The sequence below is a fragment of the Protopterus annectens genome, chromosome 2.part1, assembly GCF_019279795.1.
Source record: "Protopterus annectens isolate FY-2018-M chromosome 2.part1, PAN1.0, whole genome shotgun sequence".
NCBI lineage: Eukaryota > Metazoa > Chordata > Ceratodontiformes > Protopteridae > Protopterus > Protopterus annectens.
In genome coordinates this window covers 581,406,162-581,433,561 of record NC_056729.1, presented here as the reverse complement: position 1 = coordinate 581,433,561, position 27,400 = coordinate 581,406,162, and the positions used below count along the sequence as shown (strand labels likewise).

Sequence of the window (27,400 nt, the reverse complement as noted above, 5' to 3'; positions counted from 1 at the left end):
ATAGCTAGCATCTCTTTCTGATTGATATGTAGGTGCATTTGATTTGTGCTCCATTGGCCCTGAATGCATCTCCCTGCCAGATGCGCCCCCCCAAGCATAGTCTAATGTGTCTGTAGTCAGGGTTTGGGCGGCAGGGGGTGGAATGAATGACAGTCCCTTGTTTTGGTGGCAGGCCTCTGCCCACCATAGGAACTCTAGTTGCAGGCAAGGAATGATAGGAATCATTGTTTCCAGGCTGTGACAATGTTGACTCCATAAGATTTTTAGGTAGCATTGAAGTTTCCTCATATGCAGTCTTGCATATGGAATTAGAAGAATGCAGGAGGCCATGAACCCCAAGGCCTGCAGAATTTGTCTTGCAGATAGCTGGGTTTTTGTGGCCACCTGTTTGAAGTAAGTCTTCAATTGAATTTGTTTTTCTGGCGTAGGGTAAGTCATCTGGGCAGCTGTATTCAAGCTTGCACCCAAGAATGTAATTATTTGAGAGGGTACCAGTTGTGATTTCTTTTCGTTTATGGCGTACCCTAGACAAGTTAGAAGCCTTTTTACAAACGCCAGATGTTTTAGAAGAGCGTCCTTGTTTTCTGCCTGAATTAGACAATCGTCCAGATATGGATAAATTTGAATATTTCTTTGCCTGCAAAATGCATTACTGGTGCCAGGCACTTTGTGAAGACCCTGGGTCCAGTAGATAAGCCAAAGGGCAGTGCAGAGAACTGGTAATGCAAATAGCCTGCTTTGAAGCGGAGGTATCTTCTGCAAGATTCCCTGATTGGGATATGCAGGTAAGCCTCTTTTAAGTCTAGAGTTACCAACCAGGCATCCTTGCCTAGCATAGGTAGTAACTGTTGAAGAGTCAGCATCTTGAATTTTGGAATGTCCAGAAATGTATTTAAAATGGATAAGTCCAGAACTGGACGCCATGTTTTGTCTTTTCTGGGTACCAGGAAAAGTCTTGAATAAAAACCTTGTCCCTTTTCCTTTTCTGGTACTGGCTGGATAGCCCCCATATTCATGAGGGACATAACTTGTTTCTGGGCCTCTGCCCACTGATTTGGAGGCAGATCTGGCCATCTGTTTGGGATTGGCAACGTGAGGAAATGAAGTCTGTATCCCTGGGATACTACATTTAAAACCCATTTGTCCTGGGTAATCAGTTGCCAGTTTCGTGCATGAAGTGCCAGTTTCCCCCCTAAGGGGGCAGCCAAAAGATAAGCCCTTGGTGATTGCACTGGAAAGTCATTGAGACTGTTTACCATAGGAAGGTGCCTTGTTGGCTCCAGATTTGGAGGTGGAGGCACCCCATTGCTTTGTTCTAAAAGTTCCTTGCGACTGAACCTGGAGCCTTTGGAATGTCTGGGTTTGACCTGAGCAGCTCTAGTGGGTACTGGAAAGGACCAGTTCTTAGTAGGCCAGTGCCTACTAAACCTGGGTGGCTGCACTTGTAGGAAATCTTTCACAGTTTGCATAGATTTAGCTTTATCTTTCATCTTTTTCAAAACTTCTTCAGCCTTATTACCAAATAGACTGTCCTGTTGTAAAGGAGCATCCAACAATTTTGCTTCAACATGGTCAGGCAGACTTTGCTCCTTGAGCCAAGCATGCCTTATCACAGATCCAGTTACAGCAGCCCTGCAAGAGGCCTCCAAGGAATCAAAACCACATTGCAAAGTATGTTTTCCAACTTGTTCCGCTGAATGCAATAAATCCTGCAACTCTTTATTTTACACACAGTCAGAAATCAACATAATTTTCTGTTTAAGTAAACCCATGACATACTGTTGATATTTAAGCATATGAAATTGACAGTTTAAAGCCCTGATTGCCAAGGTTGCAGACATGTAAACCTTCTTACCTCATTTATCCAGCGCCCTGAAATCTCTATCAGAAGGGGTAGGATTTTTAGCAGTAGAAGCCTTAACACCCTTGGGACCCTGAGAAATGGTTTCAGGATCAGCAGTAGGGTTTTTAAAAAGGAATTTGTGGGAATCAGGAACCCTGTAGTATCTGTCTGGCTTACTAGGAGCTGGTGGCAGGGAATCATGAGTCATACTGGATTCTGAGAAAACATCAACAATGTCTAGAACAGGAGGTATAGCCAAAGGCCTATGCTGAGGAAGAAGAAGAAAATCCCTAAGTCTCTTTTTAGATTCTGAGAAATCCTGACTCTCCCAGTGAAAGTGTTCTCTTAAGGTATGCAAAGTTTCTCCAAAAGAAAGATCCTCAGGAGGAGAAGCAGAAGGGATGGAGTCTTCTGCATCAGAGTCCTCATAAGTGGGTATAAATAATTTCTGATCAGAAGAGGAATCAGAAGAAACAGAAACCTAATCTGAAGATTCAGTCAGTGCCTTGCCTAGGCCTCTTAGCAGGAGGGGGATGGGTACCCCTGATCAAGGTAATTAAATCCTCAGCCATTTTGATCATTTGTTTTTTAGGCATTGGGGTCTGTACACGTGGTCCAAAGGTCAGTTATTTAGACATAGAAGTAGTTTTTGGACTTAGTTTTGAAGATGGCGTTGGTTTAATATACAAATCTTTAGGCCTGAAAACACCTCAGAAGCCGGTGCCTGTTCAGTGCCTCCGGACCCATCCAAGGTAGAGATATCCATGGGTTCAATACTTAAAGTATCTTGCGGCATACCAGACTCCGAATGTGTCTCAGAAGAGGCCTGCGAATCAAAAGTAGCGGGTATCAGGGGCTGCGAAAGTGACTCACTGAGTACCGGCGAACCGACGACTGGCTTAGGAGAAGCTTCGTCGGTTTGGAACCTTGACGGTCTGTCTTTGTCTTTTTCTTTGCATTTTTTTAGGAATTCCGGTAGTCGGATTGCTAACCAACGATAGTTAAATCTTCAGCCAAAATATTTAGAAGCAAAATTATACCGACGTTTAATAGTGTGTTGATTAAATTTAGCACAAAACCGACAGCAAGGCACGTTGTGGTCAGGGCCTAGGCAAGGAATACAGTACAAATGAAAATCCTTATGAGGTATTTGCTTCCCACAAGTAATACAATTATTAACTTTTACTGACATCGATAAGGAGGAAGAAAAAGTTTCCCCAACGGGGTACTTAGCTTTTAGTTGAAGACTTCGGTTCTGAAACTCGAAAACGAAAATTTCAGGAGTCGGCCGACCGGCACGTGCGAACTGCTTCTGCTTCGGGCACCGCACAGCAAGAAAGACTGATGTAATGGCGTCACTGCATGTTTTATACCCCTGATGACCTGACATCATGGAAGAAGGGACAGCAACCGACGCAGGACCCAAGACTTTGTTAATCAGACCGACTGAGGGCAACCTGCCAGCAGATTACCCAAATGTAATGACTGCAACAGTGAAACACGAAGAACATCTGCAATTTACCATCTCTCCTTCAAAGTCTTGGGTTTACTTTCAACTTTCCAAATTCCATCCTAACTCCCTCTCAGGATCATGTGTATCTGGGATGCAGGATTCAGATGGTGCCAATGTTGGCCTTTCTTCCACCACCAAAGGTAATGTGTTGACAGCCTTCTTTCAATCTCTTATTCCCCTGACTGCCATGCCAGCCAGGGAGGTTCTTTGGGCCCTGGGATTCATGGCCTCTTCTATTCCAGTACTTCCTATAGCCAGACTGCATATGCAGAAGCTTCAACAGTACCTCAAGTCAGTTTGGCTACAGCACTGTCACCCTTTGAATGTACCTCTCCTTCCCTGTCTCAAGCAGGAATCCAAGTGGTGGATTCGATAGCAGTCCCTTCTCAAGAGCTGTTCACCAATGCTTCAGACATGGGGTGGGGGGAATCTCTTGGTCACCTGAAAGTTCAGGGTCTTTGGCCTTTTCATCAGAAGTCAGACCATATCAACACTGAAGAAATGAGAGCTCTGATTCTGGCCTTCAGGCTTTTCACCCCAGGTTCTCTCTGGGCCCCTTGAATGTGTACACAGAAAACACTACAGTGATGTGGTATGTCAACAAGCAGGGGAGCACAAAATCTTACCTCCTCTGCAGGACGACTCTTCAGGCTTGGAAAGTGGCTGTCAGTTATCAGTTAACTCTTTGGGCAGTATACATTCCTTACAGAGCACAATCTAGTGGCAGACTCCCTGAGCAGGTCCAAAACACAGGCTCATGAATGGATGCTTCACAGAGACAGGTTTCTGGACATTGTCCATTGATGGGTTATTCCTCCAGTAGATCTTTTTGCCTCCCCTCTGAACAGGCAGTTTCCTCCCTTCTGTTCCAGAATGCCACGCTGTCTGGCCTGGAAGATGGATGCCCTTTCCTTTCCTTGAAAGGGGAGGTTTCTTTATGCTTTGCCTCCTTTTCCTCTTTTTCAACAGTCCTGCAGAAGATGCAGCTAGACTCCCCAAAAATCTTGCTATTGACTCCCTTTTGGCTGAGACAGCACTGGTTCCCCTTCTTAATGCATCTGGCCAGGGGTAATCACCACAAGTTACCTCACTGGTTGTATCTCCTCACATAGGACGAGGGGTCTCTCATCCATCCCCAGTTGTCCACTCTGCAATTGACATTGGGGTTAATAGGGTTTTGATCCCTTTCAGGCACCTCTTTTCTGAGAATGTGCTCAGGGTTTTAGAGGAGGCAAAGAAACCCTCAACCAGAAAATCTTATATGACCACATTTAAAAGATTTCTATAACTCTCTCATCACACTGTCCACTCCTTACCTCATTTTCTCCCTCTCCTCAGTGTTATTACTACTGAAAAACACACACACACACACACACACACACACACACACACACACACACACACACACATATATAAATATATATATATATATATGTGTGTGTGTGTATAAAGGAAATCTCATTTGTTCACAACTCTTTAATATGTACTTTTATTTTTCTCACAGTGATCTTTACTTAAATGCTTGTGTGTTTTCTTTTTGAACTTGTATCTACTAGAAAACTGTACTGAATACTTCTTTCTATAGACTAACTAGATTATGTGTATTCTGCATCTTACTATATGTATATCATTGTACTATCTAATTATTTCATTTTGCTTGTATTTCTGTGGAGCTTTTCTCCCCAGGCCTCAGCTGAAAATGGGCTTCTGGCCCAGTTGGACATTCCCAGTAAACAAATGTAAATAAATAAATATATTTTTGGTCTGGTGCCATGCTCATAACCAAGACCCTTTTTCGGTGGGGGTCCCTCTGGTCTTCCTTTATTTGTGTGAATTGCTCCAGTCTGGCTTGGCCTATTCTTCTGTAAAGGCCCATTTGTCAGCCATTTCTACTTGTCTGCCCTTGACTCCTCCTTTGACTTCTTGTTTTGAGGTCAAACAATTTCTTAAAGACATCCTGCATATTAGGCCTCCAAGAAAACCTATTCGTTCTCCTTGGGAACCATAATTTTGTTTTAGAAGATTGACTCAGGCTCCTTCTGAGCCTGCAGATTCTGCTTCTTTGCAACACTGTACCTGGAAGACTGTTTTGCTGCTGGCTCTTACTTTTGCTTGGAGGGTTTCTGAGCTCCAGGCCCTTATGGCCATTCCTTTTTTTTCACCCCACAGGGACAGGGTGTTCCTTCATACTAATCCTTCTTTTATGCCCAAGATGGTAAATGAGTTGTCCTTAAATCAGTTGGTACAACTCCATTTCTTTTTCCCTTCTCCTCGGTCTGCTAGTGATGGGGTCCTGCATACCTTGGATTTGCACAGACAGCTCAAGTACTATTTGGTAAGGACAGCACAGTGGTGCAGAGGTTGCATTGTCATCTCACAGCAAGAGGTTCTCCAGTTCGATTCTCAGCTGGGGTACCTTCTGCATGAAGTCTGCATGTCCTCCCTGCATTAATTTCCTCCCACGTTACAAAGACATACATCTGGAGCATTTCTCCCCAGGCCTCAGTGGAAAATTGGCTTTGTTGCAAGTCGAGATTTCCCAGTAAACAAATGATCAATAAATAAGACTATGAGTATTTGTAAGTCTGATCAGCTTTTTGTTTCCTTTCTTTCTTGGTCTTTGGGTTTGGCCGTTTCTAAGCAAACCATCTCCTCCTGGATATCTAAGAATATTTATTTTTTTAATCTTTTCAAGGCAAGTCTCTGTCTAAATCTGTTAGAGCTCATTTTACTAGAGCTATTGCCTATTCTGCTGCCTTCTTCAAGGGGTTGGACACCAGGTCCATCCTTGAAGCTGCTACTTGGTTTTCAGGGCATACCTTTACTAAGCATTATAAGTTGGTTTTGCTGAAACCATTTTGTGTGTGTTTGCTGAGGGCTCTTCTCAGCCTTCCACCTGCCATTCTGTTTCTTGAGCTTTTTTACTCTCCCTTCTTTAAAGAATCCTGCAACAGTGATATAGAAGGACATAATACAGTTGTGTAAAATCTTACCATTACAGAAGATGTTCTTCTCTTCCCTGCTGCAATATTCGCTCCCTCCCTTTTGTTTATTTTGCATTTTTTCCTTCTGGATGTGCATGGACTCCTTTGTCCTATGATGATTGTTCTCTTCTGGGGCAATTCAGTTCTAGGCAGTTGCGTCCGTATGTCTGTTTTATGTCCTACATTCTGTATGGGGAGCATAAATGTGAAATACAGCGCAAGCAAGGTCTCTGTTAAGCTTATATGGCAATTCAGTTCTGTACAGTTGCATCCGTATGTCTGTTTTACACCCTACATTCTCTGTGGGGAGCATAAATGTGACATACAGTGCAAGCAAGGTCTCTGTTAAGCTTATCTATAGTGGCCGAGCAATGGGCTGCCTGGAACAGGCATCCCTTCTTTAAGGAATGCTGCAACAGAGAAGAGAAGGACATTTACTGTTATGGTAAGATTTTTACATAACTGTAGGTTCATAGGTTGGTACTAGGCTATCAGCCCTAGGGCCTATACAAGCCTAGCCATAACAATTCCCTGGCTATTTCTTCACACACTATTTACTTCCCTGGACCCCTGTCTAGCAGGGCGACTGACGTGATCCCAGGGATGAATTTCCTTTCTCCCATCCAATCGTCAAGGTTCCTTTTGAAGAGGACCAAAGAGGCACGCTGCTTGACATGTATGGGCAATCTATTCCAGAGTCTGGGGAGTCTCTGGGTCAGGAACCTATCCCTCCAACATGTTTTGTTTATTGTGATGACAAGGTTTAGCTCCCTGGAGCGTGTGGCTCTGAGGGATTGGGAATTCTTTAAGTGTAGCATGTCCAACAGCTCTGGGTTTGACATGGCCTTGTATGTTAAGCAAAGATCGCCTCTGAGTAAACGATATGCGACAGCGTATAGCTGGAGTTTTTTAAGGCGGTCAGCGTAGGGCATCTGCTTTAGGCCTGTGATTCTTTTAGTGAGGTATTTCTGTGGCCTTTCCAGTTGTTGCAGATGTCTTGAGAGGTACATACCAAACAGGGCATTGTATTCTATAATGGCTCTAATGAGGGATGAGTACAGTGGGACAATGACCTTTTTTCTGGATGCAAAGCCCTTAGTGATGAGGTGTGCCACATAGAAGGATTTCCTGACTGTTGTGGCAATGTGGTTATCGAAGGTGAGACCGCTGTCCACCTGTGTCCCTAAGTCTCTTATCACACTTTCAGTGTTTAGTGTACTGCCACCTATATGGTAATTCAAGGATACATGTTTTTTCCCAAAGGGGATAACTATACATTTCTTGGCATTGAGCTTGAGCCCATGGCTCTGGCACCAAACATCTGTTTCTGTAAGGCCCTTTTGTAGAGTATCCACATCATTTGGGGATTCAGTAATGGTTCCCAGTTTGCAGTCATCTGCGAACTTTGTTATCCACAGTCCCTTAGTGTTGGCCTGTACTTCAGAGAAGTAGATGCCAAACAAGAGCGGTCCCAGGACTGAACCCTGAGGTACTCCACTTGTCACTTGTCTGGAGCTGGATTTGGAGTTGGCTACTTTTACAGTGTGGGTTCTATCAGTAAGCCAGTTAGCAACCCATTTGGGTGACGTAGGGATTAATGCCCAGCTTAGTAAGTTTATCTATGATTCCAGAGTGGGGGATGGTGTCAAAGGCCTTGGCAAGGTCTAGATAGGCTGTGTGGACCACCTTACCCTTGTCCATGGCTCTGGAGACTGATTTGAAGAAGTCAATCAAGTTCAGGAGACAAGATCGGCCCTTCACGAACCCAAACTGGGTGGGGTCCAGTTTTTGAAGGTTGTCAATATCTTTGTTTATAAGTTCCATGATAATACGCTCCATGGTCTTGCAGATAAGGCTTGTCAGACTGATGGGATGGTAGTTTCTGGGATCCAAGGTGGATCCCCCCTTGTGGAGTGGGATAACTGTAGCTGTGCGCCACTCAGTGAGCACGAAACCTGAGGTGAGGCTATGATTAAACATAACACTTAGGTGAGGTACCAGTTCATATTGTAGTTCATGTAGTACACAGCCCGGGATGTCATCTGGTCCCATGGATGCTGTATTCTTAGCTTTGGAGAGTGCGTTTTTTACCTGTGTGGCCGTTATTACCGGAATTTGGCAATCTTCCGGTATTGAGATGGGCCATTTAGGGGGTGAGAGGGGGTGAAGTTGGCACTGAATCGATCTGCCAGGATATTGGCAATATCCTTGGGATCAGTATATTTAATGCCATTCTGTTTTAGCTCAGAGCAGATCTGAGCATTGCCATTTAGATTCTTGACATAGTTATAGAATGCCTTGTGGTTGTCTTTGGAATCTTTGGCAATTTTATTTTCGTAACTAGCTTTGGAGGATTTTATGAGGGATCTCAGTTTCTTACTGAGGCTGGTAAGGAAGTTTTTTACATCTTGAGATTTTCCTCTTTTCTGCAACAGTTTCTTCCTTTTGTTGTAAAGTTTGTTTATGGCAGGGGACCACCAGATTGGCTTCTTTTTTTTGGATGAGAGCATCTTAGTTCTATTTGGAATAGCACGATTTATGCATGAGTGGATGTGCTCGTACAGTGCCTTAGTGTAGGATTCAGCAGTTGAACTTTCAGCTCCCGTCTGCATGGGTGTCATGAAATTTGTCACTTCTGACTTGAGTAGCATGAAGTTGGCTTTGGAGAAGTTTTTTATGGAGGTTTGCTTACTGGGGGTGGGGGTGGGATGTGGATGTTAAGGGTGATTAGCTTATGGTCAGATGTGACTAACGAGGGGGTGACCATAGGTGTGGAGCATCGATTTCTCATGTTGGTAATGACCAGGTCTAGGATATTGGAGCCCCTGGTGGGACTATGGATTAGTTGATCCAGGGTGTTGGAATTTATGAATTCCAAGAACCGTTGGGCAAAGGTGTTGGTACATGAGTAGCTTTCCCAATTAATGGCAGGGTAGTTAAAATCACCCAGTATTAGTGTGTTTGGTTCTATCTTAATATTTTCCAGAATGTTTAGAAAGGTGTAGTGAGAATCTTGTAACACAAAACAGGGCACAGTTTTTTAAATTACATTGACTTTGAATTTGCTACAGATAAGGCTGAATTATGCTCTACACTGATCATGGGTGATATGTATTAGCCCCATAAAAGTGGCTACTGGTAGTCATACATAAAGAAGAGCTCAGTATTATAATCTTTACTCCAGAGTTAATCCATCATTTCATATGAGCCCATCAAAGAGTGATGGTCATTTTTAAGTGCTAACCTGTAAATAATTGCATGATACTGCCTTTGTCATGATTTTGGTGTGTTATGAGCCACATAAAAGGGTGTATGGTAAAAAGCTCTAAGCAGGTATGGACCTTTAGGAACTGAATAATAGTAACAGTAAAAAGATCTGACACGCCATTATGCTCAAGGCCCATATTAGATATTAGACTGGGTATTACCAGGAAGGACCTACAGACTATAAAAATCTGATCTCTGAATAAAAAAAACTCCATGACTTTGGATATACATGTATATAGGAAACAATATATCAAAATGGACCTAAAGAAGTCCAAAGGGCGAGAGTGATTATTTAAAGCACTGAGACATATTATATTGTGTTATACCAGTAGGTTTGGAGTTTGTGCTACATTTTAACTTTTGCTAGATGTGACGAATAACTACTACACTAACCTCTCAACAGATTGGCTTTACAAAGAACACTGGATTACCTTATCTACATTGAGGCATAGTCTGAAACTCGGCATGCAAATTATGAGTAAGCCCTCTTCCTTCTGATTGGTGAACTTTAGGTTTCCATGCAAATTAGCCTGAGACTGGGCATGGAAATTAGGACTAAGCCCTCTTCATACTAATTGATCAAACTTAAGACTCCCATGCAAATCAGTGATAGTTATAACCCCACATTGATTGTCCAATGGGAGTCCAAAAAATACACCCATTAAACATATTTCTGCAACACAGTCAAAGTAGGGACTTCACCTAAGAACTATAAGTGGCTGTAACTGCTGTGATCCTTACAATGCAAGATCGCTTGCCCATTCGCTTCAATAAAGTTACCTTGGATTCTCTATTGCTGGCATCTTCCTTCCCCCTGAGAAGAAGGCACTAACTGATTTTAGAGCTCATACCTAAACCACAGAAGACTGTTTGGTAAACTATTTGATCCTTTGGCTGTTTTCAATAATACACAGAATTAGGACTTGCATATTCCATTTTTAAATGCAGATGGTTGATGTCTCTATATTCATCTTCTTCTTTCGGCTTTTCCCGTTTTGTCCGCTCATGATTGGCAGTGGAGTTTTACGGTGTCGAGTTGCCAGCCTGGCACCCAGCCTTCCACAGAAGGCACACACATGCGGCCAATTTAGAGTGTCCAACCCGCCTACAGCATGTCTTTGGGATGTGGGAGCACCCAGAGAAAACCCACATGACCACAGGGAGGACATGCAGCACCAAACAGAAGGCACCCCAGCCAAGGATCGAACCAGAGAACCTCTTGCTGTGAGGCAGCAACGCTAACCACTGCACCACCATGGCCATATTAAAGTATGCAATTACAAGTAAAGTACAGTTGTGTAAGTTGAACTTAACATAACAGTAGACGTTCGAATGATGCACTGCTGCAGTAGCATTAGCTATATGGATTATACACTGCCAAGCTTCAGAGTACCTTCCACACACCCAAACTGTCAAGAAGTTTAAGCTGAGCTGACTAAAAGGCAACTTTGGGCATGAAGCTGTTCAGAGCTTTCCTGTCAGCGAAGAAAGGGAGGCGGAGAAAGGACAATGCTAGGAACAACAAAAATATATGTCTGCACCCTGGCATAAAAACACACCAGAAAAACAAGGGGGATGGAGGAGCAGCTACTGCAGCATTGATCATTAGAACATCTACTGCTATAGTAAGTTCAACTTAAACAACTGTACCATGTTCTTCATAGTGATCATTGCTGCAATAGCCTTAGGTATATGGGTAGTCTACCACAGCTAACTATATTTGGGAGGTGGAAGGAGAAGGGTACAGAAGCCCCTGGAGAATAGTCCTAGAAAAGCATGATCTACACCTAGAAAAGAAATCCGGCTTATAGTGCTTTGTAAAATTAAATACAGAGGACCAAGTGGCAGTTTCTAGAATACTTCTAGAATCCAACCCTTTACAAAAAGACATAGAAGAAGCCAAGGTCCTTGTACAGAGGGCTTTGACCCTGTCTGGAATGGATTTGTCGTGATGAGTATAAAAAGGTAACAGCCTTAGACAACTATTTGGAAAGTCTGTTTTGACGCAGGTTGTCCCTTCTTCTTACCTGCACAAGAAATGAACAATTGATCTAAAGATCTAAAAGCTTTAGTTCTGTCAAGATAGTACCCCGGTTTTCTGTAAACATCCAAGGTATGGAGTATCCTTTCTCCCTCAGTTTTAAGTTCAGGAAATAAAATGGGGAAATGGATTAGTTGTCAAAGTATATTTGGATACCACTTTAGGCATAAAAGAAAGATTAGTTCTCAAACAAACCCAGTCTCTGTGGAAAATGAGAAAGGGTTGTCTATAAGAGCTTGCACCATAAGAGCTTGCAATTCAGATATACTTCTTACAGAGGTCAGAGCAATTTGTAGAACTGTTTCCCATGTTAAGAACCTCACGTCAGCCAGATTAGCTGGTTCAAATGGAGCAAGTGTTAGGTTCTCTAACACAAAATTAAGATCCCAAGGAGGGGCCATCAGTTTTCTAGGATGCCTCTTATGCAAAATCCTTTTCAAGAACATTTTGACAAGAGACTGCATTGGAAGAGGAGGACCCATGGGCAGACATGTTAAAATGGCTGATAAATAAACCTTCATCCATCCACAACCCCCTTTTCACATTTTTTTGCACATGGAGTTGAGGTGTCACTTCAACAGTGGTAATTATCTAGAACCCAAGGTATACACCACTAGGTGGCTTGCCCTGTCTCAGTTGTTCTTCCACACCACACACTCGCACCTATGGCAATTTAGAGTGTTCAGTCCACTGACTGCAAGTCTTTAGATTGTAGGAGGAAACCACAACACCCAGAATCTTGACAGAGGAAAAAGGCTACTGGATAGTAACTTACCAAATATTGTAACACTAAGACCAACTAGCCCTGAATGGATGCTGGTTATGTTGTTGGCACCAACTAGAAAACTTTTTCCATTTGCTAATATATGATTTAATAGTAGCAGGCTTTCTTGCCTCCATTAGTTCCATGCAGTCACATCCTCAGAAAACAGGTGCCTGAAAGGAATTAAAATCCCATCATTCGGGCAGTCAATTGAAAATGACTGATGTTGGGGTGTATCAAACACCCCTGGTCTTCTGTGAGTAGGTCCAGTGTGCGAGGAAGCTTGTGGGAATTGCTGCTGAACATTTCCAAAGAAGGGAGAACCACAGTTGGCTAGGCCAGAAGGGAATCAGAACAAAGATCTTTGAGGACTCCATCTGAATCTTCAGAAGTACCCTGGATAGTAGTGGAAAGTGTGGAACGGCATATAGGAACATTCCTGTCCAAAGAAAAGAAAAGGCATCTGTCTTCCAGGCCTTCTTGCATTGAGTCCTGGAACAGAATTGTTCCAGTTGATTGTTTAGACAGGAGGTAGAGAGGTCTATTTGAGGCAATACCTATGGATGGATCAAATCTTGACCGACCCACTGATCTAGTTTCCATATGCCCTGGTCCTGCTCAGCTTATCTGCCACACAGTTTTGCTCTGATGGAATGCAGGATGTCTGTACAGTGAGACTGTGTTGAGAAGCTATATCCCAGGCTAACATGGCTAGTCTGCAAAGTGGGTATGACCTGGTTTCCCCTGCTTGTTTATGTACCACATGACTATGGTATTGCCTGTAACCACTTGAAGAGATCCTGGGGACCAAGGATGGTTCAAAGAGTTGAAGACCTTGATCAGGGCAAGCATCTCCTTGATATTCATGAGCTTGTGTCTGTCCTTAGTGTCCCGTTCCCTGCACTTTTATCTTGAAGCTGTTCTCCAAGCAAAGTCTGAAGTGTCGGGAAGGAAAAGGAGAGACCTGGATTTAAGGATATCTGTTGTTTCCACCAAACGATTTCTCTTCTGACAAACCTCGGCACTGGGATCTGAAAAGATAAGGGGCAATGCTTCTGGGAGCAAAGAGATTTCCGATACCAGTGTATCTTACTTACTCATGTGGAGTCTTGCCAGAGGTATCATGAGAATCATAGATTTCATGAGACACAAAATCCTGAGGTATTTAGTCACAGTTCGTGAAGTCTGAGTGGACATCCTTAGAAATAGATCTAAATAAAGGTCTATTTTTCCTGTGGAAGAAAAGCTCTTTGAATTGAGGTGTCTAGTTGAAATCCCAGGAACACAATCCTGTGTGAGGGAGTCAAGAAAGACTTTTGAATGTTCTCTTGGAATCCCAGTTTGTTTTAGAGATCTCTCACCCAAGACAGATTCCTGACACCTTGAAAAAGACTGTGCAAAGAAAAGCCAGTTGTCTAAATATGGACAAGTGAGGATACCCTGTAGCCTGCAATGAGCTACAATTGGAGCTAGACACTTTGTGAACACTCTTATTGCAGTGGATATTGTAAATGGTAAGGCAGAAAAATGATAATGAGATCTGGACATACAACACCTTAAGAAACCTCAAAAGTCTGGATGAATAGGGATGTGATGATAAGCATCTTTTAAATCTAGTGTTATCAGGAAACTTGAAAGAGGAAGAAGTAGTAACAGGATATGAAGTGAAATCATTTTGAATTTGGGCACTATCACAAACAGATTTAGGAAAGAAAGATCACTAGGAACATTCTTGAATAAAACCCCTTCCCCACCTGGGAAGGAGGAACTGGTTCTATCAGGATGTGATGAAGAATAGGTGGAAACAAAGCAGCCTGATCTGCAGGATGAGGAATGACCCACTAGACAGGAGGGATTTCCTTCCACTGCCATCTGTAACTCTGATGAATGATTTTCAGAACCCATTTGCCTGAAACAATCTGTTGCCAAAGAAAAAACAGATATTTAACTTTCTGGAAGAGAAAAGGGGTCAGGGTGGTAGGGGTATACAAGTCTCTTGAGCAGTCATTCAGACTTGTCAAAACGTCCTTAGTTTTATGAGGTTTGAGACTTCTTTTTGAACCCCCTTGCCATTTCTTCTTAAACGTATGTTTACCTGAATTCTATTGAGGCCGTTTATTCTGTTTTTTGCCAAAGTTGGATAAAGAAAAAGAAAATCCCTTGGACAATTTGGAAAAGGAGGGCTGAAAAATTTTAAAGATTCCTTGGATCAGCTTGTCCCTTTCATCACACTTTTGGATCATTCATTTTTAACATCATCTGGAAGGTTCTGAGAATGCACCCATGCAAACCTCCTTAAAATAGTACCAGTGGTCATAGCCCTGGAGGAAATACAACAAAGTCATATAGCACACTGCAAAGAATGAGCAGTGAGTGATCCGCGCAAAAAATTATTTAAAGCCAGATTTTCCTCACAAGGAGAAAATACAGATAAAACATTCCTCATATTGTCACAATTTGTCAGCACAAACTTTAACATATGAGACTGACAATTCAAAATTTTGGAAATAAAAATTACAGAACTATACACTTTTTTCCCATACCTATCAATAATTTCCCCACCCTTATTAGAATGAGTAGGATTGGAATTAACTTAGTGCTTAGCAGCAGTGGACTCAACTAAGGCTGTAGCTGCTGGGTCAGGTTTCGGAATGGTACATAAAAATTTAAAAAACTGAGGAATATATCCTATCAGCCTTTTAGGGCCAGTTGGCTGACTATCAGGAAAATTGCAGGCAGTAAAACTCACATCCTCTAAAGCAGGCAGGACAGGAGAAAGGGGTGTAGGTGGTGTAAAATCCTTCTGTATCAACTCATAGTATTTTCTGAGGGACTGAGAAACCTCAGTGTTTTCCCACTAAAAACACTAGGACATTCTAGCAACAGTCTCAGAGAAAGAGACACCACCAAAGGGAAATTCAGAAACTGAGCTGTCCACTGAGTCTAAAATCAGAAATCTGAAGACCACCCTCTGAATTTGTCTCTGCATCTTCCTGTTTGGAATCTCGAATCTCTTCAGGAAAGGAGATCGTTCTTTCTTTTACTAAAAACTGCTTCATAAGAAAGATTGATAGCCTGAATTTATATTCTTAGATAGTCTCAGTGAACTGCTCCTATGCAAACAAATTTGAAGGGGAGTAGATACATTTGGTTTTCTGTTTCTTTTTGGCAGAGAAAATGGGGCCAACCACGTTACTAATGGAAGCAGCTGCATCCTCTGGGATGAGCACAAAACATGGAAACCGTCCCTGTTCCTTCTCCCAGAACTGACAAGAGTGACTCTCACTTGTTCACTAAGGGGTCTCCAATAGCCACAGAGGATGTGGCTAACCTCCTTTCCATAGTGGCTATGGAGCTCTACCAGAGCGATTCTGGGTAAAAGATGAGTGGTCATCATACTCTCAAGTGTCCAGATTTTCACAGAATATCCAGATTTTTGCCTTATATTTTTAGTCTGTTCCTCGTAAAATTTTGAATTTCTGGCAAATTACTGTCAACTTGTTGAGGACTGAAGTCAGAAAATATTGACAGTTATCTGAATTTCAGAACTTCCTACCCTTCACAAAATTCATGCTGTTTCAAACCATGTTAAAAACTGTCCCTATTTTTAGGCCTTTGGCCCCCATTATTTATGGCTTTATCCAGATTTCTTGCTCTAAGAGGTTGAGAGGTATGGTGGTCTTATGTACAACAAATGGCCACAGTACAGTCGCTCACCTCTGGCTGTGGTAAATTGCTAGCCTTCTGTGGCAGCAAAGGCTGTTTGCTTAATTTTTACTTTTTGTGGCTGGAAGGACTTCCCGTGGGACCAGTAGTCTGTTCCATGGTTAGTCTGAAAATGGTGCCTCCCGGGGAAGACAAGCAGCAAATGCTGGTAAATCTACCAGTCCACAAGTTACTTTTTTGACTAAAAAAACACAGTAAAAAGCACTTTAAAACATTATTGCAGTCCCACAATAGAAAAATAAGCACAATTTCTCCCAGAAAATATATTTTCAGTTAGCACACATTACTTTTAAATTGACAGAAAAAAGGAGTGCTCCATTTAAAAGAATGTTAAGTTTTGCGACAGTCTACTAAATAACACCACTCCTAGATTTAAGAAAGTAATAAACATCAATAAAATTACATTTTTTTCCCTCAAAGGGAACTTATCTGTCCAACAAAGAAAAACTCAAGCCAACCATCGATCCTCAAAAGCCACAGAGGAGTGTACTCTTTGGTGCTCTGAAGTGATTTGTGCCCAAACTTGCCTTTCAGTCAGCTCAGCTCGAGCTGCTTGACAGTTTGGAAGCAAGGCAAGTGCCCTGAAGCTTTGGAAGCATGCCAGGGTATAACATAGCTAAGGCTACTGCAGCAGTGATCAATATGAAGAACATGAATGCAAACCTCAGGCAATAAATTCATGAGGTGCTTTTACAGATACTGCAAAAAGTATAGCCAGGCATATGCCATGTTATGCTACACTGTGCATTTTTTGGATGGATGGGGTAATAAATTTGCTTTGCATAATCAGATGTGTTACAATTTATCTTTAAACACCCTCGCATATTTACTGTGCTTTTACTTTATAGCTATAGATTTTTTAATAATGTAGGGCTAGCTAAATGGTCCTTCTGCTTAATCCTGTCATTTCTTTGTTATTTCATAGGTTCATAGGTTCATACTAGGCTATCTGCCCTAGGGCATTTATAAGCCTAGCCAGAGTGTGTTTAGCTTTCGCCACCCATTTTAAATTAATTTTGCTATGCCCTTTTTCGAGGTTAGTATACTGTGCCTCTGTCTAACAGTGACACAGAAGTGATATCAGGGGTAAACCTAAGATCCCCCATCCACTCATCAAGATTCCTCTTGAAGAGAGTCAATGAGGGACTCTGCCTAACCTGGACTGGGATTTTATTCCAGAGTGAAGGGAGCCTCTGGGTTATGAATCTGTCCCTCCAGCATGTCCTATTTATTTCAGTGCTGAGGTTCAAGTCTCTCGAGCAGAGCTCGATGGGATTTGGATTTTCTGAGGTGGAGCATGTCCATTAATTCTGGGTTGGACATGGCTTTATACGCCAGGCACAGATCGCTTCTGAGCAGGCGGTATGCCACTGAGTAGAGCTGGAGTTTCTTTAACCGGGCAGCATATGTCATCTGTTTGAGGCCTTTGATCCTCTTGGTGAGGTACTTTTGGGGTCTTTCCAGTTGCTGCAGGTGTCTGGTAAGGTGCATCCCAAAATGGGCAATGTACTCAATTATGGGCCTGATGAGGGATGAGTAAAGAGTCACGATGACCTCCCCTGATCTAGATGTGAATCCCTTCATGATTAGGTGGGCTATATAAAATGTTTTTCTAACCACTTTGGCCACGTGGTTGTCAAATGAGAGATTGCTATCAACTTGGGTCCCCAGGTCCCCAATTACTTCTTCTGTACTTAATGGATTACCACCTATGTGGTAATTTGTGAGCACTTTGTTTTTGCCAAAGGGGATGACTATACACTTTTTGGCGTTTAGCTTGAGGCCATGGCTCTGGCACCAGTTGTCTGTTTCTATGAGGCCCTTTTGGAGGATGCTTGTGTCAGCTGGAGAGTCGATTATAGCACCCAGTTTGCAGACATCTGTGAACTTGGTCAGCCACAGTCCTTCCGTGTTGGCCTGTACTTCCGAGAAATATATACCGAACAGGGGAGGTCCCAGGACTGAGCCTTGTGGGACGCCACTTGTAACTGGTTTGGAGTCTGACATGGCTCCAGCAATTCTAACCATGTGGGTTCTGTCCTTGAGCCAGTTTGCAACCCATCTAATGACATAGGGGTTTATATTTAAACTGGTGAGCTTATCTATAATGCCCGAGTGGGGTATTGTATCGAAGGCTTTTGCGAGGTCCAGATAGGCTCTGTGGACCACCTTTCCCTTGTCAATGGCCTTGGTGACTGTTTCAAAGAAATCGACCAGGTTTGAGAGGCAGGATCTGCCCTTAACAAAGCCGAACTGGGTAGGATCCAGTGTCTGTAGGTCCCCAATATCTTTTTTATGAGGTCCATGATGATCCTTTCCATAGCTTTGCAGACCAGAGCTAGTCAGGCTTATGGGACGATAGTTTCCAGGATTCGTTGAGGCACCACCTTTGTGGAGAGGGACCACTGTTTCTGTACGCCACTCTTTGGGTACATATCCTGTGGTAAGGCTGAGATTGAACAGTAGTTTTATGCTTGGGTTTAGCTCTTCTTGGAGTTCATGTAGGACGCAGCCTGGGACACCGCCTGGTCCCATTGATGCTGTGTTTTTGCTTTGGAGAGGGCGGCTCTTACCTGCGCATCTGAGATGTCAGGGGCAGCACTCTGCTGGGATACATATTTGTCTTTTTGGTGGTGGTGGGGAGAGTTTGCGCTGAAGCTGTCAGCTAGGATGTTGGCAATGTCTGTGGGTTCGGTGTATTTTTTGTCATTTTGGACTAATTCTGAGCATATCTAGGAATTCCCACCCAGGCTCCTAACATAACTAAAGAAAGCCTTGTGATTATCCTTAGTGACCTGTGCAATTTTTCTCTCGAAGCTGGCCTTAGACGATTTTACGAGTGCCTGTAGTTTTTTGCCAACACTGATCAGAGATGCCTCCCCTTTTTGGGATTTTGCTCTATCATGTAATAGCTTCCTCCTTCTATTGTATAGTTTGTTTATGGCTGGGGTCCACCAGACAGGACGTCTGCCTTTGGAGGATTGGGTCTTGGTTTTATTTGGGATTGCATGATCCATGCTTTCCTGACGGTGTTCATAGAATGCGTTTATGAAGGATTCTGCAGTCTGGGCCGTATTTTCCACAGGCCCGGGGGCTTTGAAGGATTCCACCTCAGTTTTGAGGAGTGTGAAATTTGCTTTAGAGAAGTTTTTCACTGTGGTTTTCTGGGCGGGGGGTGGGGTCGGGATGTGAATATCCAGTGAGATTAGTTTATGGTCTGATCTTACCAGTGAGGGATACACTTCTGGTCTGGAGCATAGAGTCCCCATGTTGGTGATGATCAGGTCCAGTATGTTTCTCCTCTTGTGGGAGTGGTAACAAGTTGTTCCATAGCATTTGAGTTTATAAATTCTAGTAACCTTTGAGCTAGGGTGTTGGAGCTAGAGTAATGCTCCCAGTCTATGTTTGGGTAGTTGAAGTCACCCAATATAATGGTGTTTGGAGAGACCTTCATATTTTCCAGTGTTCTCAGGAAGGCCGAGTGGGGTTCCTGGGTTTGGGAGGGTGGTCTGTAGCAGGCTATAAACTGGAAGGCAGTTTTACCCACTGTTAGTTGCACATGGATAGTCTCTGATGCTTCGTGCTGTGCCACCAACCTGGAGGTGTGGGTATCTTTGACTAATATTGATACTCCCTCCTTTCTGGTTGGTCCAAGTTTTGGGGCCAAAAGCATGGTATGAGGTATAACCTGGTAGTGCTGGGGTGCTCTCGGGAGCCTTGAACCAGGTTTCTGTTACTGCACAGATATCGATGTTCTCCATGCTAAGGAGAGTTTTGAGTGCATGCATCTTGAGGTTTAGACTTCTGGCATTGAGTAGCATTACTCTTGGTTTCTTATCCCTTGTGATACCTATGGAGGTGGGTTTGTCTTTTGAGCCTTGCCTAAAAAGGCACTATGGGGGTAGCAAGAGCCTTTGCCAATATCCGAAAGCCCAGGGGTGACAGGTGCAAGCCGTCCCTAGTGAAGCATCGTGGCCTGTCGAGCATGTCATCCCAGGCTGACAGGCATTGATCCCCTTTGAATGACACCAATACTTAAGCCAATTGTTGAAATTGATCATCTTGTCTTCATATTGTGGCATCATTCTTGGTGAGGGTAAGATGCTACTCAAGCTCAGGGTCATACCGGCCTGGGCCACATGCTCAGAGAGCTCCTCTATGTCTCTTTTCATGTAGTCCAGGGAGGTACGTCTCAGGTCATTCACACCAGCATGGACAATGACTGAGTCATATTTGTACTTGCCTTGGAGTGACCCGAGTGCTTGTGTTATGTGGCGGATCCTAGCACCCGACAGGCAGCTCACCTTGACCTTCTCCTTGTTCAGCTTGGTGAGTGGGACATCAGTGTGCCTGACGATAGAGTCACCTATTACAAGTGTATCAGGTGTGTTGTTTAGCCTATTAATTAGTCTTATGTTAACACTATTTCAGAAGTCTTTATTTTTACAGTACTGAAAAGGTATGCTGTCCAGAAGTACGCACTATCTGGAGTTAGTGTTGCACTCAAAGGGGAGGGAAGCTATATTCAGGAAGCTGACATACATGTCCAACAATCCTGCCTAAGCCAATGACAGCAAATGATGTACAGTTATTTAAAAATCAAGGACTGAGTGATGACCTTTGACAAATGTAACTGTAAAGTTTTTAAGACTTACTGAAAAATCTGAAGTCTGAAAACTATCTAGAATTCAACATTTGAAATATGTTTATGTTTCATAAGCTGATCCCCTAATTACTAAATAAAATTGTCATTTTAATTGATGGAGAAGTGCATTTCAAATGTTCTTAGTTTTTTATCTCCACTCACCAGCAGCTCTGCACCTCCAAATCCTCTGTTATTAAAAACAACAGCCCTGTAAATAAAACAAAAAACACACAAGTTAAATTGCACAGGATATTTTTCTTCATCAGCTATACCGTAAATACTGAACTTAAAATCTGTGATTTAAAATACAAAGTCCACATTGTCCTTTTTAATATGTTATTTTTTCTCTCATCTGTCCATTCTTTCTTTATGGTCAAACAGCAAAAAAGCAATATTAGGTAAACATCAGCCAAAATTCTTCATATGGTAGCAAAGTAATCTGGATAAAGAGAAGTTATTTATTCTGCAGCTGTTTCTGCACTACAATACCTCATGTAAGAAATTAAAGCTTAATGCACTTAACTTATAATAATTAACTGACATTATTATGGGTTTTCTCTGGCTGCAGTTAGCAAAAAAAAGCTATATGTTAAGGTGCCTAGGTGCAGCAAATACATGCCCATTCTGTTTCCATACCTCAGTATTCTTGACTCAGTGAGAAGTTTGCAGCTTTAACTCTGGAAATTGTTATCCTTCACAACAAATTAAAAACACAAAAGTATGTGTTTACTGTGTATGGCAAGGGAGTTATTCCCAACGTCATAAGGTTCTTCATTCATTATTCTTTAAAAATACATCAGAAGCACTTTAAAAAACGGTTATTCTTTGGAAGAAAAAAACAGTACCTTCAAGTGCTTTACAGAGGTGATACACTATATGCTATTCTATGAATGATGCATTGATAAGCAAGGATGTGGGAACAAAACAGTGCCTCAGAAACCTGTACCAAAACTAATATTTAATTTGATGAAGCCATCACTTTTTAAGGGGAGTATACTTCCCCTAAATTCTGCTCTGACATTTAGATTTAGTATGACATTATTTTTTTCAGTTCCTCATCCTTGGTGACCATCACGCCTTCACTGCCTGCCCAGTCTGTTCATTCCTCCAGGAAGTGACAGCCTTGTGAACCAATCAGGGGTTAGGGGTTAACATAATGATTAAGGTGCTTACCTCACAGACACAAAGTACATGGTTTGATTCTCAGCTTTGAAAGGGAAATTGGCTAGGCTTAAAATGTCCCACAAGAACAGATAGCCTAGTACTTACTTAAGAACCTATTCATGCCTCTCAGAGATGAGGCTGAGGCAGTTAGAGCAATGCTACCATCCTACTTTGAGAAATATGAGTGCTTTTACTCCTTAAGTCCTATTTGTTCCCTTTGTGCATGCCCTTAATGTCTCAAAGGATGATGTGCAATTGGCATAAATGATGATAATGCCTCCCGCTTCCTTGAATGGTGCCACGTCCATGACTCTGCTCCCCCCCCAAAGGCAAGTATGTTCATGAGCTCCAGTCTAGGAGTTCATACTCAGCATGCACTCTGTAACCCTCCCTTCAAAGACTGGTGAGTAGGCTTCACCTCATCATTTTTCTCTCATTTTCGGACAGCTTTTCTAATCTGGATCATGTAGGTCGTAGTGAATGGAGCTGACAGCATGGCATTATTAAAGCCAATGAAACAACATCCTGTCATTTTTAATAAACACAACAAATGAATTCTGGAAATATCTTAGATAGTTGCAAAGCTTGTTTTAAGGAAGAGTCACTGGCTGTGCTCAGGCAGACATCCACCTTAGCTCAGAGCTCCCAGATGAGCTTAAAGATAAAAAAAAAAAAAAAATGTATAAAAGTCAGATAAAGTTAGCAGCTTGAGGGGAGATCTGCAGCAAAAGGTGATGCTGCAGTGATTGAGAAGATACTAACACTAGCAAAAATTACTGAAGATAATGTGGGGAGAATGCTGGCCAGGGTCATGGAGGACAATGCCTATTTAAAGAGTAGTCACAAGTCAGCAAGCACTGTTAGACAGCCCACAGGTGAAAGCCTGAGAAACACAACAAAAAGTGAATGAAGTACAGTATCATTTATTAAGATGTATACCAAGAATGTAGTGGCTAGAAGAAAAAAATCAGGAAACTAAAGTTGCAGTTAGCTGACCAAGAGAAGAGATCCAAGACATACAATATTACAGTGGCTGAGACACTGTAGTTAGTATCCAGAAAACATAGTGAAAGTTTACTTCATACGGTACATTCTGAATCCACTGCAACTGCCTAAAGAAATAGACTGCTTGCTAAACAAGTTCCACCATGAGGGAAGACCGGTACCTGGAGGACCCCATACCGTGGGGATACATGATTATGACTGCACTGGTTAAACATGAAATAAGAATAACAGATCATTCTTAACTGACTTTCATATTTAGTCAAACCTTTGCTTTTGAAATCAGTGAGATTCTGGAATAAGAGCAGTAAAGAAATTTCTCCTCACCCCCCCCCCCCCAAGTTGTTCAATCTTGAATTCAGGTTCATAGGATCATAGAGTCATAGGATACTAGGCTATTGGCCCTGAGACCTTTATAAGCCTAGCCAAGAATTTCACCCATGTTCCCACAAAGTCAGCACCTGTTTACCCTGTCCAGCAAGAACTCGGGTGGGATCCCAGGGGTGTATTTTTGTTTTCCATCCAGGTTCCTCTTAAAGAGGCTAGGGAGGTACTCTGCTTAACATGGAGAGGAAGTCTATTCCACAGACTGGAGAATCTCTGAGACAGAAATCTATCCTGCCAACAAGTTCTATTAATGTCACAGGCCAGGTTTAGGCCTTGCGTGTGGGTTGCCCGAATGGATTTTGATTTATGGATATGCAGCAACTCCATCAAGGCTGGGTCTGAGATGGCCTTGTATGCCAGACACAGGTGACCTCTGTGCAGTCTGTATGAGACTGAGTAGAGGGACGGGGCTTTTAGCCTATCTGTATAGGACAGATGTTTAAGACCCTGGATTTTCCTGGTCAGGAACCTCTGTGGTCTCTCCAGCTGCTGCATGTGCTTGGCAAAGTACATGTCAAAGGGGGTATTGTACTCTATAATGGATCTGATAAGGGAGGAGTACAGAGATGTTATGACCTCCTTGTTCCTGGATGAAATACCCTTATTTATGAGGTGGGCCATGTAGAAAGCCTTCCATACAATGGAGACAATGTGGTGATCAAAAGTCAGGTTGCTATCAACCTGGATGCCCAAGTCCCTTATGACTGATTGCATGCTTAGTACATTGTTATTAATGTGATAATTAGTGAGGATGCCATTTTCCACAAAGGGGATAATGATGCATTTCTTGGCATTCAGTCTGAGGCCATGCACCTGACACCAATCATTAGTTTGGTTAAGGCCCTCTTGGAGGATGTTCACATCACTAGGGGAATTTAAGATAGGTTCCAGCTTGCAGTCATCTGCAAACCTGGTCAGCTACAGACCACTGGTTTTGGCTTGCTCCTCAGAAAAGTATATCTCAAACAGTAAAGGCCCCAAGACCAATCCTTTGGGGTACACTGCTCATTACGCATCTACTACTAGAGGTGGCATCCCCTATTTTGACTGAGTGGGTTCTATCAGTGAGCCAGTTAGCTACCCATCTGGTAACATACGGGTTGATGCCTAGCTGGGACAGTTTATCTATTATGCCCGAGTGGGGTATAGTGTCGAAAGCTTTGGCTAGGTCAAGGTAGGCGATGTGCCATATCTTCCCCTCGTCCATGGCTTTAGTGACTGTTTTGAAGATGACCAAGTTTAATAGGCATGATCTCCCTTTGACAAAACCAAACTGTGTGGGTTCAAACATTTGGAGGTTGCCAATGTCCTTGTTTATAAGGTCCATGATAATGCGTTCCATGACCTTGCAGATCAGGCTAGTTAGGTTGATGGGCCTATACCTGCCTGGGTCAGTGGACGTTCCACCTTTATGTAGAGGGATGACAGTGGTTGTCCTCCATTCGGGTGAGATGAAGCCAGTGCTCAGTATACTTAGAGATGTGCTGTGCAGGTGCTGCAGGGGAGCACATCTCTGTTTCTCTTAAAGTTGATTATGTGTTTTGTCAGCATAACAGATTTGCTGTTTTTACAGTGTTGCATTTCTAATAGAGTTCCCATACCACATACTCTTTCTGCCCTACTCATACCTCATACAGTATAATAGAATGGATCCTATTGATGTACAGCACGTAATGCAGAGGGATTGAATTTTAGAACTATGTCAGATTATTCTGCACAGCTGTATAAATGGAGAAAGGGATAAAGAAAAGTACGGACTTCATTAAAGACAGGTATCAATTCTGACATACAGTTCCTCAATATGCTTATGTCTCAAGGTGAAGGTCAAAAAAGTCAGGCTGTGAAACCTGGAAGAAGTGTTTGAAATCTTGCAGGATGAAAACAAGTGGCAGATGCAAAGAGAAAGAGACCTAAGTGGTGAGAATTAGACAAGCACAGAAATGTCATGGCAAGTTCAAAAAACAAGATAACCCCTCCATAACACTTTGAATATTGGAACCTGCAAAATTAAAGGGAGGAACAGGTCCACTGCAATGGAGAAGGCAACTACAAATGTGACCATGATAAAGGAGAAGAATGGAGAATGGTGGTAGGAAGATCAAAAAACAGCAAACAAGGACAGGAGAAACACAGTAGAGGGTTTGGTTCCCTCAGGCCTCATTTGCCCACTGGACACACAATGAGTAAAAAAAAAATAATTTGGAGGAAAAAGACAGACAGTAATCAAAAAATCAAAAGGGGGCATGGAAGGAAGATGCCTACGGCCCAGAACAGCCAGTCAGCAAAGAAACAAAAGTCAATGAAGGGGAAGCAAAAGAGACAAAACAAAAGCTGTTCAAGATGGTCTGCCAAGGAGGGCAAGCTCAGTCAACTGTCAAGTGAAAATGCTATTATAGGAGTCTAAAATGAAAGGCAGACATGGAGGGAAGGAGTAGTGGAGGCCAAACAAAATGGATATGTGGGCACAAACCATGTAAAAAGTGGTAAGGTGCCACAGCAACTAAGTGCAAGGCTGCTTTAATAGTTGTAGAAATGTGGCAAAATGGTCAGAAGCAACGAAAACAAACAGGATATATCATTAAGGTAAATAAGCCTTCAGCTTGGAGGTGAAGAGTAGAATCACAGAGAGAAGAGCAGGTGGGGCATAACAGAGTAACAGCATGAAAAAAAGAGAGGCTATGCTTCATTGAAGACTCCAGACAATCACTGACTGAGATGTCACAAATGGCATATCTTGTCCTATGTGCTTGCATTTTATTAATCTTTATTTTTATTTCCTAGAACATATGTAATTAACTGCATTTCAAAAGGAAGAAATAATATTGCTTCTTAAAAGGCAAAAATATGCTTCATAATGACAGCATTCAGAGAAATCTTTGTGTGGGATGGCAGAGAAAGAAAAACAAAGAACAGTGGGGAGAAATGAGAGGGCTATGAGGAGGATGAAGCAGAATAACCAAAAGTAATGGCAACATGGTGGACATAAGTGTTATCAGAAAGGAGAAGTGGAAACAGCATGAAGCAACTCCAAAACTAACGAGGAGACAGAGAGGAAAAAGAGAGGCATGACTCTGAAATGGAGTGGAAGAATATAAGTCACTCACTCAGTTTAAGTAATATGTGAGACATGTGGAGGTTAACACAAATAAATTACAGCTACAGGGGGTGGGGTTAGAATAAAGGACAAGTAAAGAGGAGAAAAGAACAGTACAAGAACTTAAGCCAGATATAGATCTTTTTTTTTTCTTTCTTTAGCTAAGGCAAAGCCCAAGATACAGATTACTGGTAAAGCAGAGTGAAGTGATGCATGAGGGAGTACAACAATAACAGAGAAGAGAGGCTGAAACATGATAATATAGAAGGAAACCCATACATACCAGCAGACTGAAGTCATGCACAGACCTAATGGAAGGAGAGCAAAAGGCAAAGGGAGTGACCTCTCAGGGAAACAGAGATATGACACTGGGACAAAATTAGGCAGGGGTCAACTTAGCCATAAAACAAAGAAAGGAAAAAGCAGAATGCAGAATGCAAACAAAATGGAAGAAGATACACAATACAAAGGGCTACAACAAAATGAAATGGCAGGCAAGGCCATAAAGGTAACAAGGGAAAGAACATGGGGGTGAGGAGACAAATACTATCAGCAAAGCTGGAGAAGGGATGTAAAGAAAATAGAAGCAAGGCCAGCAAATAAGCAGAAAGCAGGGAGACAATTGGGGAGCAAAAAAAAAAAAAGGAAAGAAAAAGAGCTGTTGGACAAAGAAGGGGAAGTAAATAAGGCAATAAGAGAGAGGAATATGGAGAGGCAATCTGCAACAGGGACAGCAAAGGAGCTAAAGAAGGCAACTTAACATGGGTAATGAACACAGACATGAGCAACAGGAGGAGGAGAAAGTTATGTCCAGCTCAGGAGGGGGAAGGGCAGTGCAAGAGTAAAGCTCATAGCAAGGAACATAGAGGGTATCAAATCCAAGTAAGAAATAAGGGATAGCAAAAAGATATGTATGGCTTTATAAAAGCATCAAAGACAAAAATAAGAGAAGCAATAAAGTTAACATCAAA

General features: G+C 42.5%; 1 protein-coding gene across 1 annotated transcript in view; it reads right to left on the bottom strand.

Annotated features, from left to right (window-relative positions):
* Positions 1-27,400, bottom strand: part of LOC122794867 (protein ABHD1-like) — a 406,644-nt gene that overhangs the window by 194,599 nt on the left and 184,645 nt on the right. Inside the window, exon 5 of the mRNA XM_044063466.1 lies at positions 20,945-20,990. Coding sequence (XP_043919401.1) covers positions 20,945-20,990 — 46 coding nt within the window. The remainder of the gene's footprint in view (positions 1-20,944; positions 20,991-27,400) is intronic.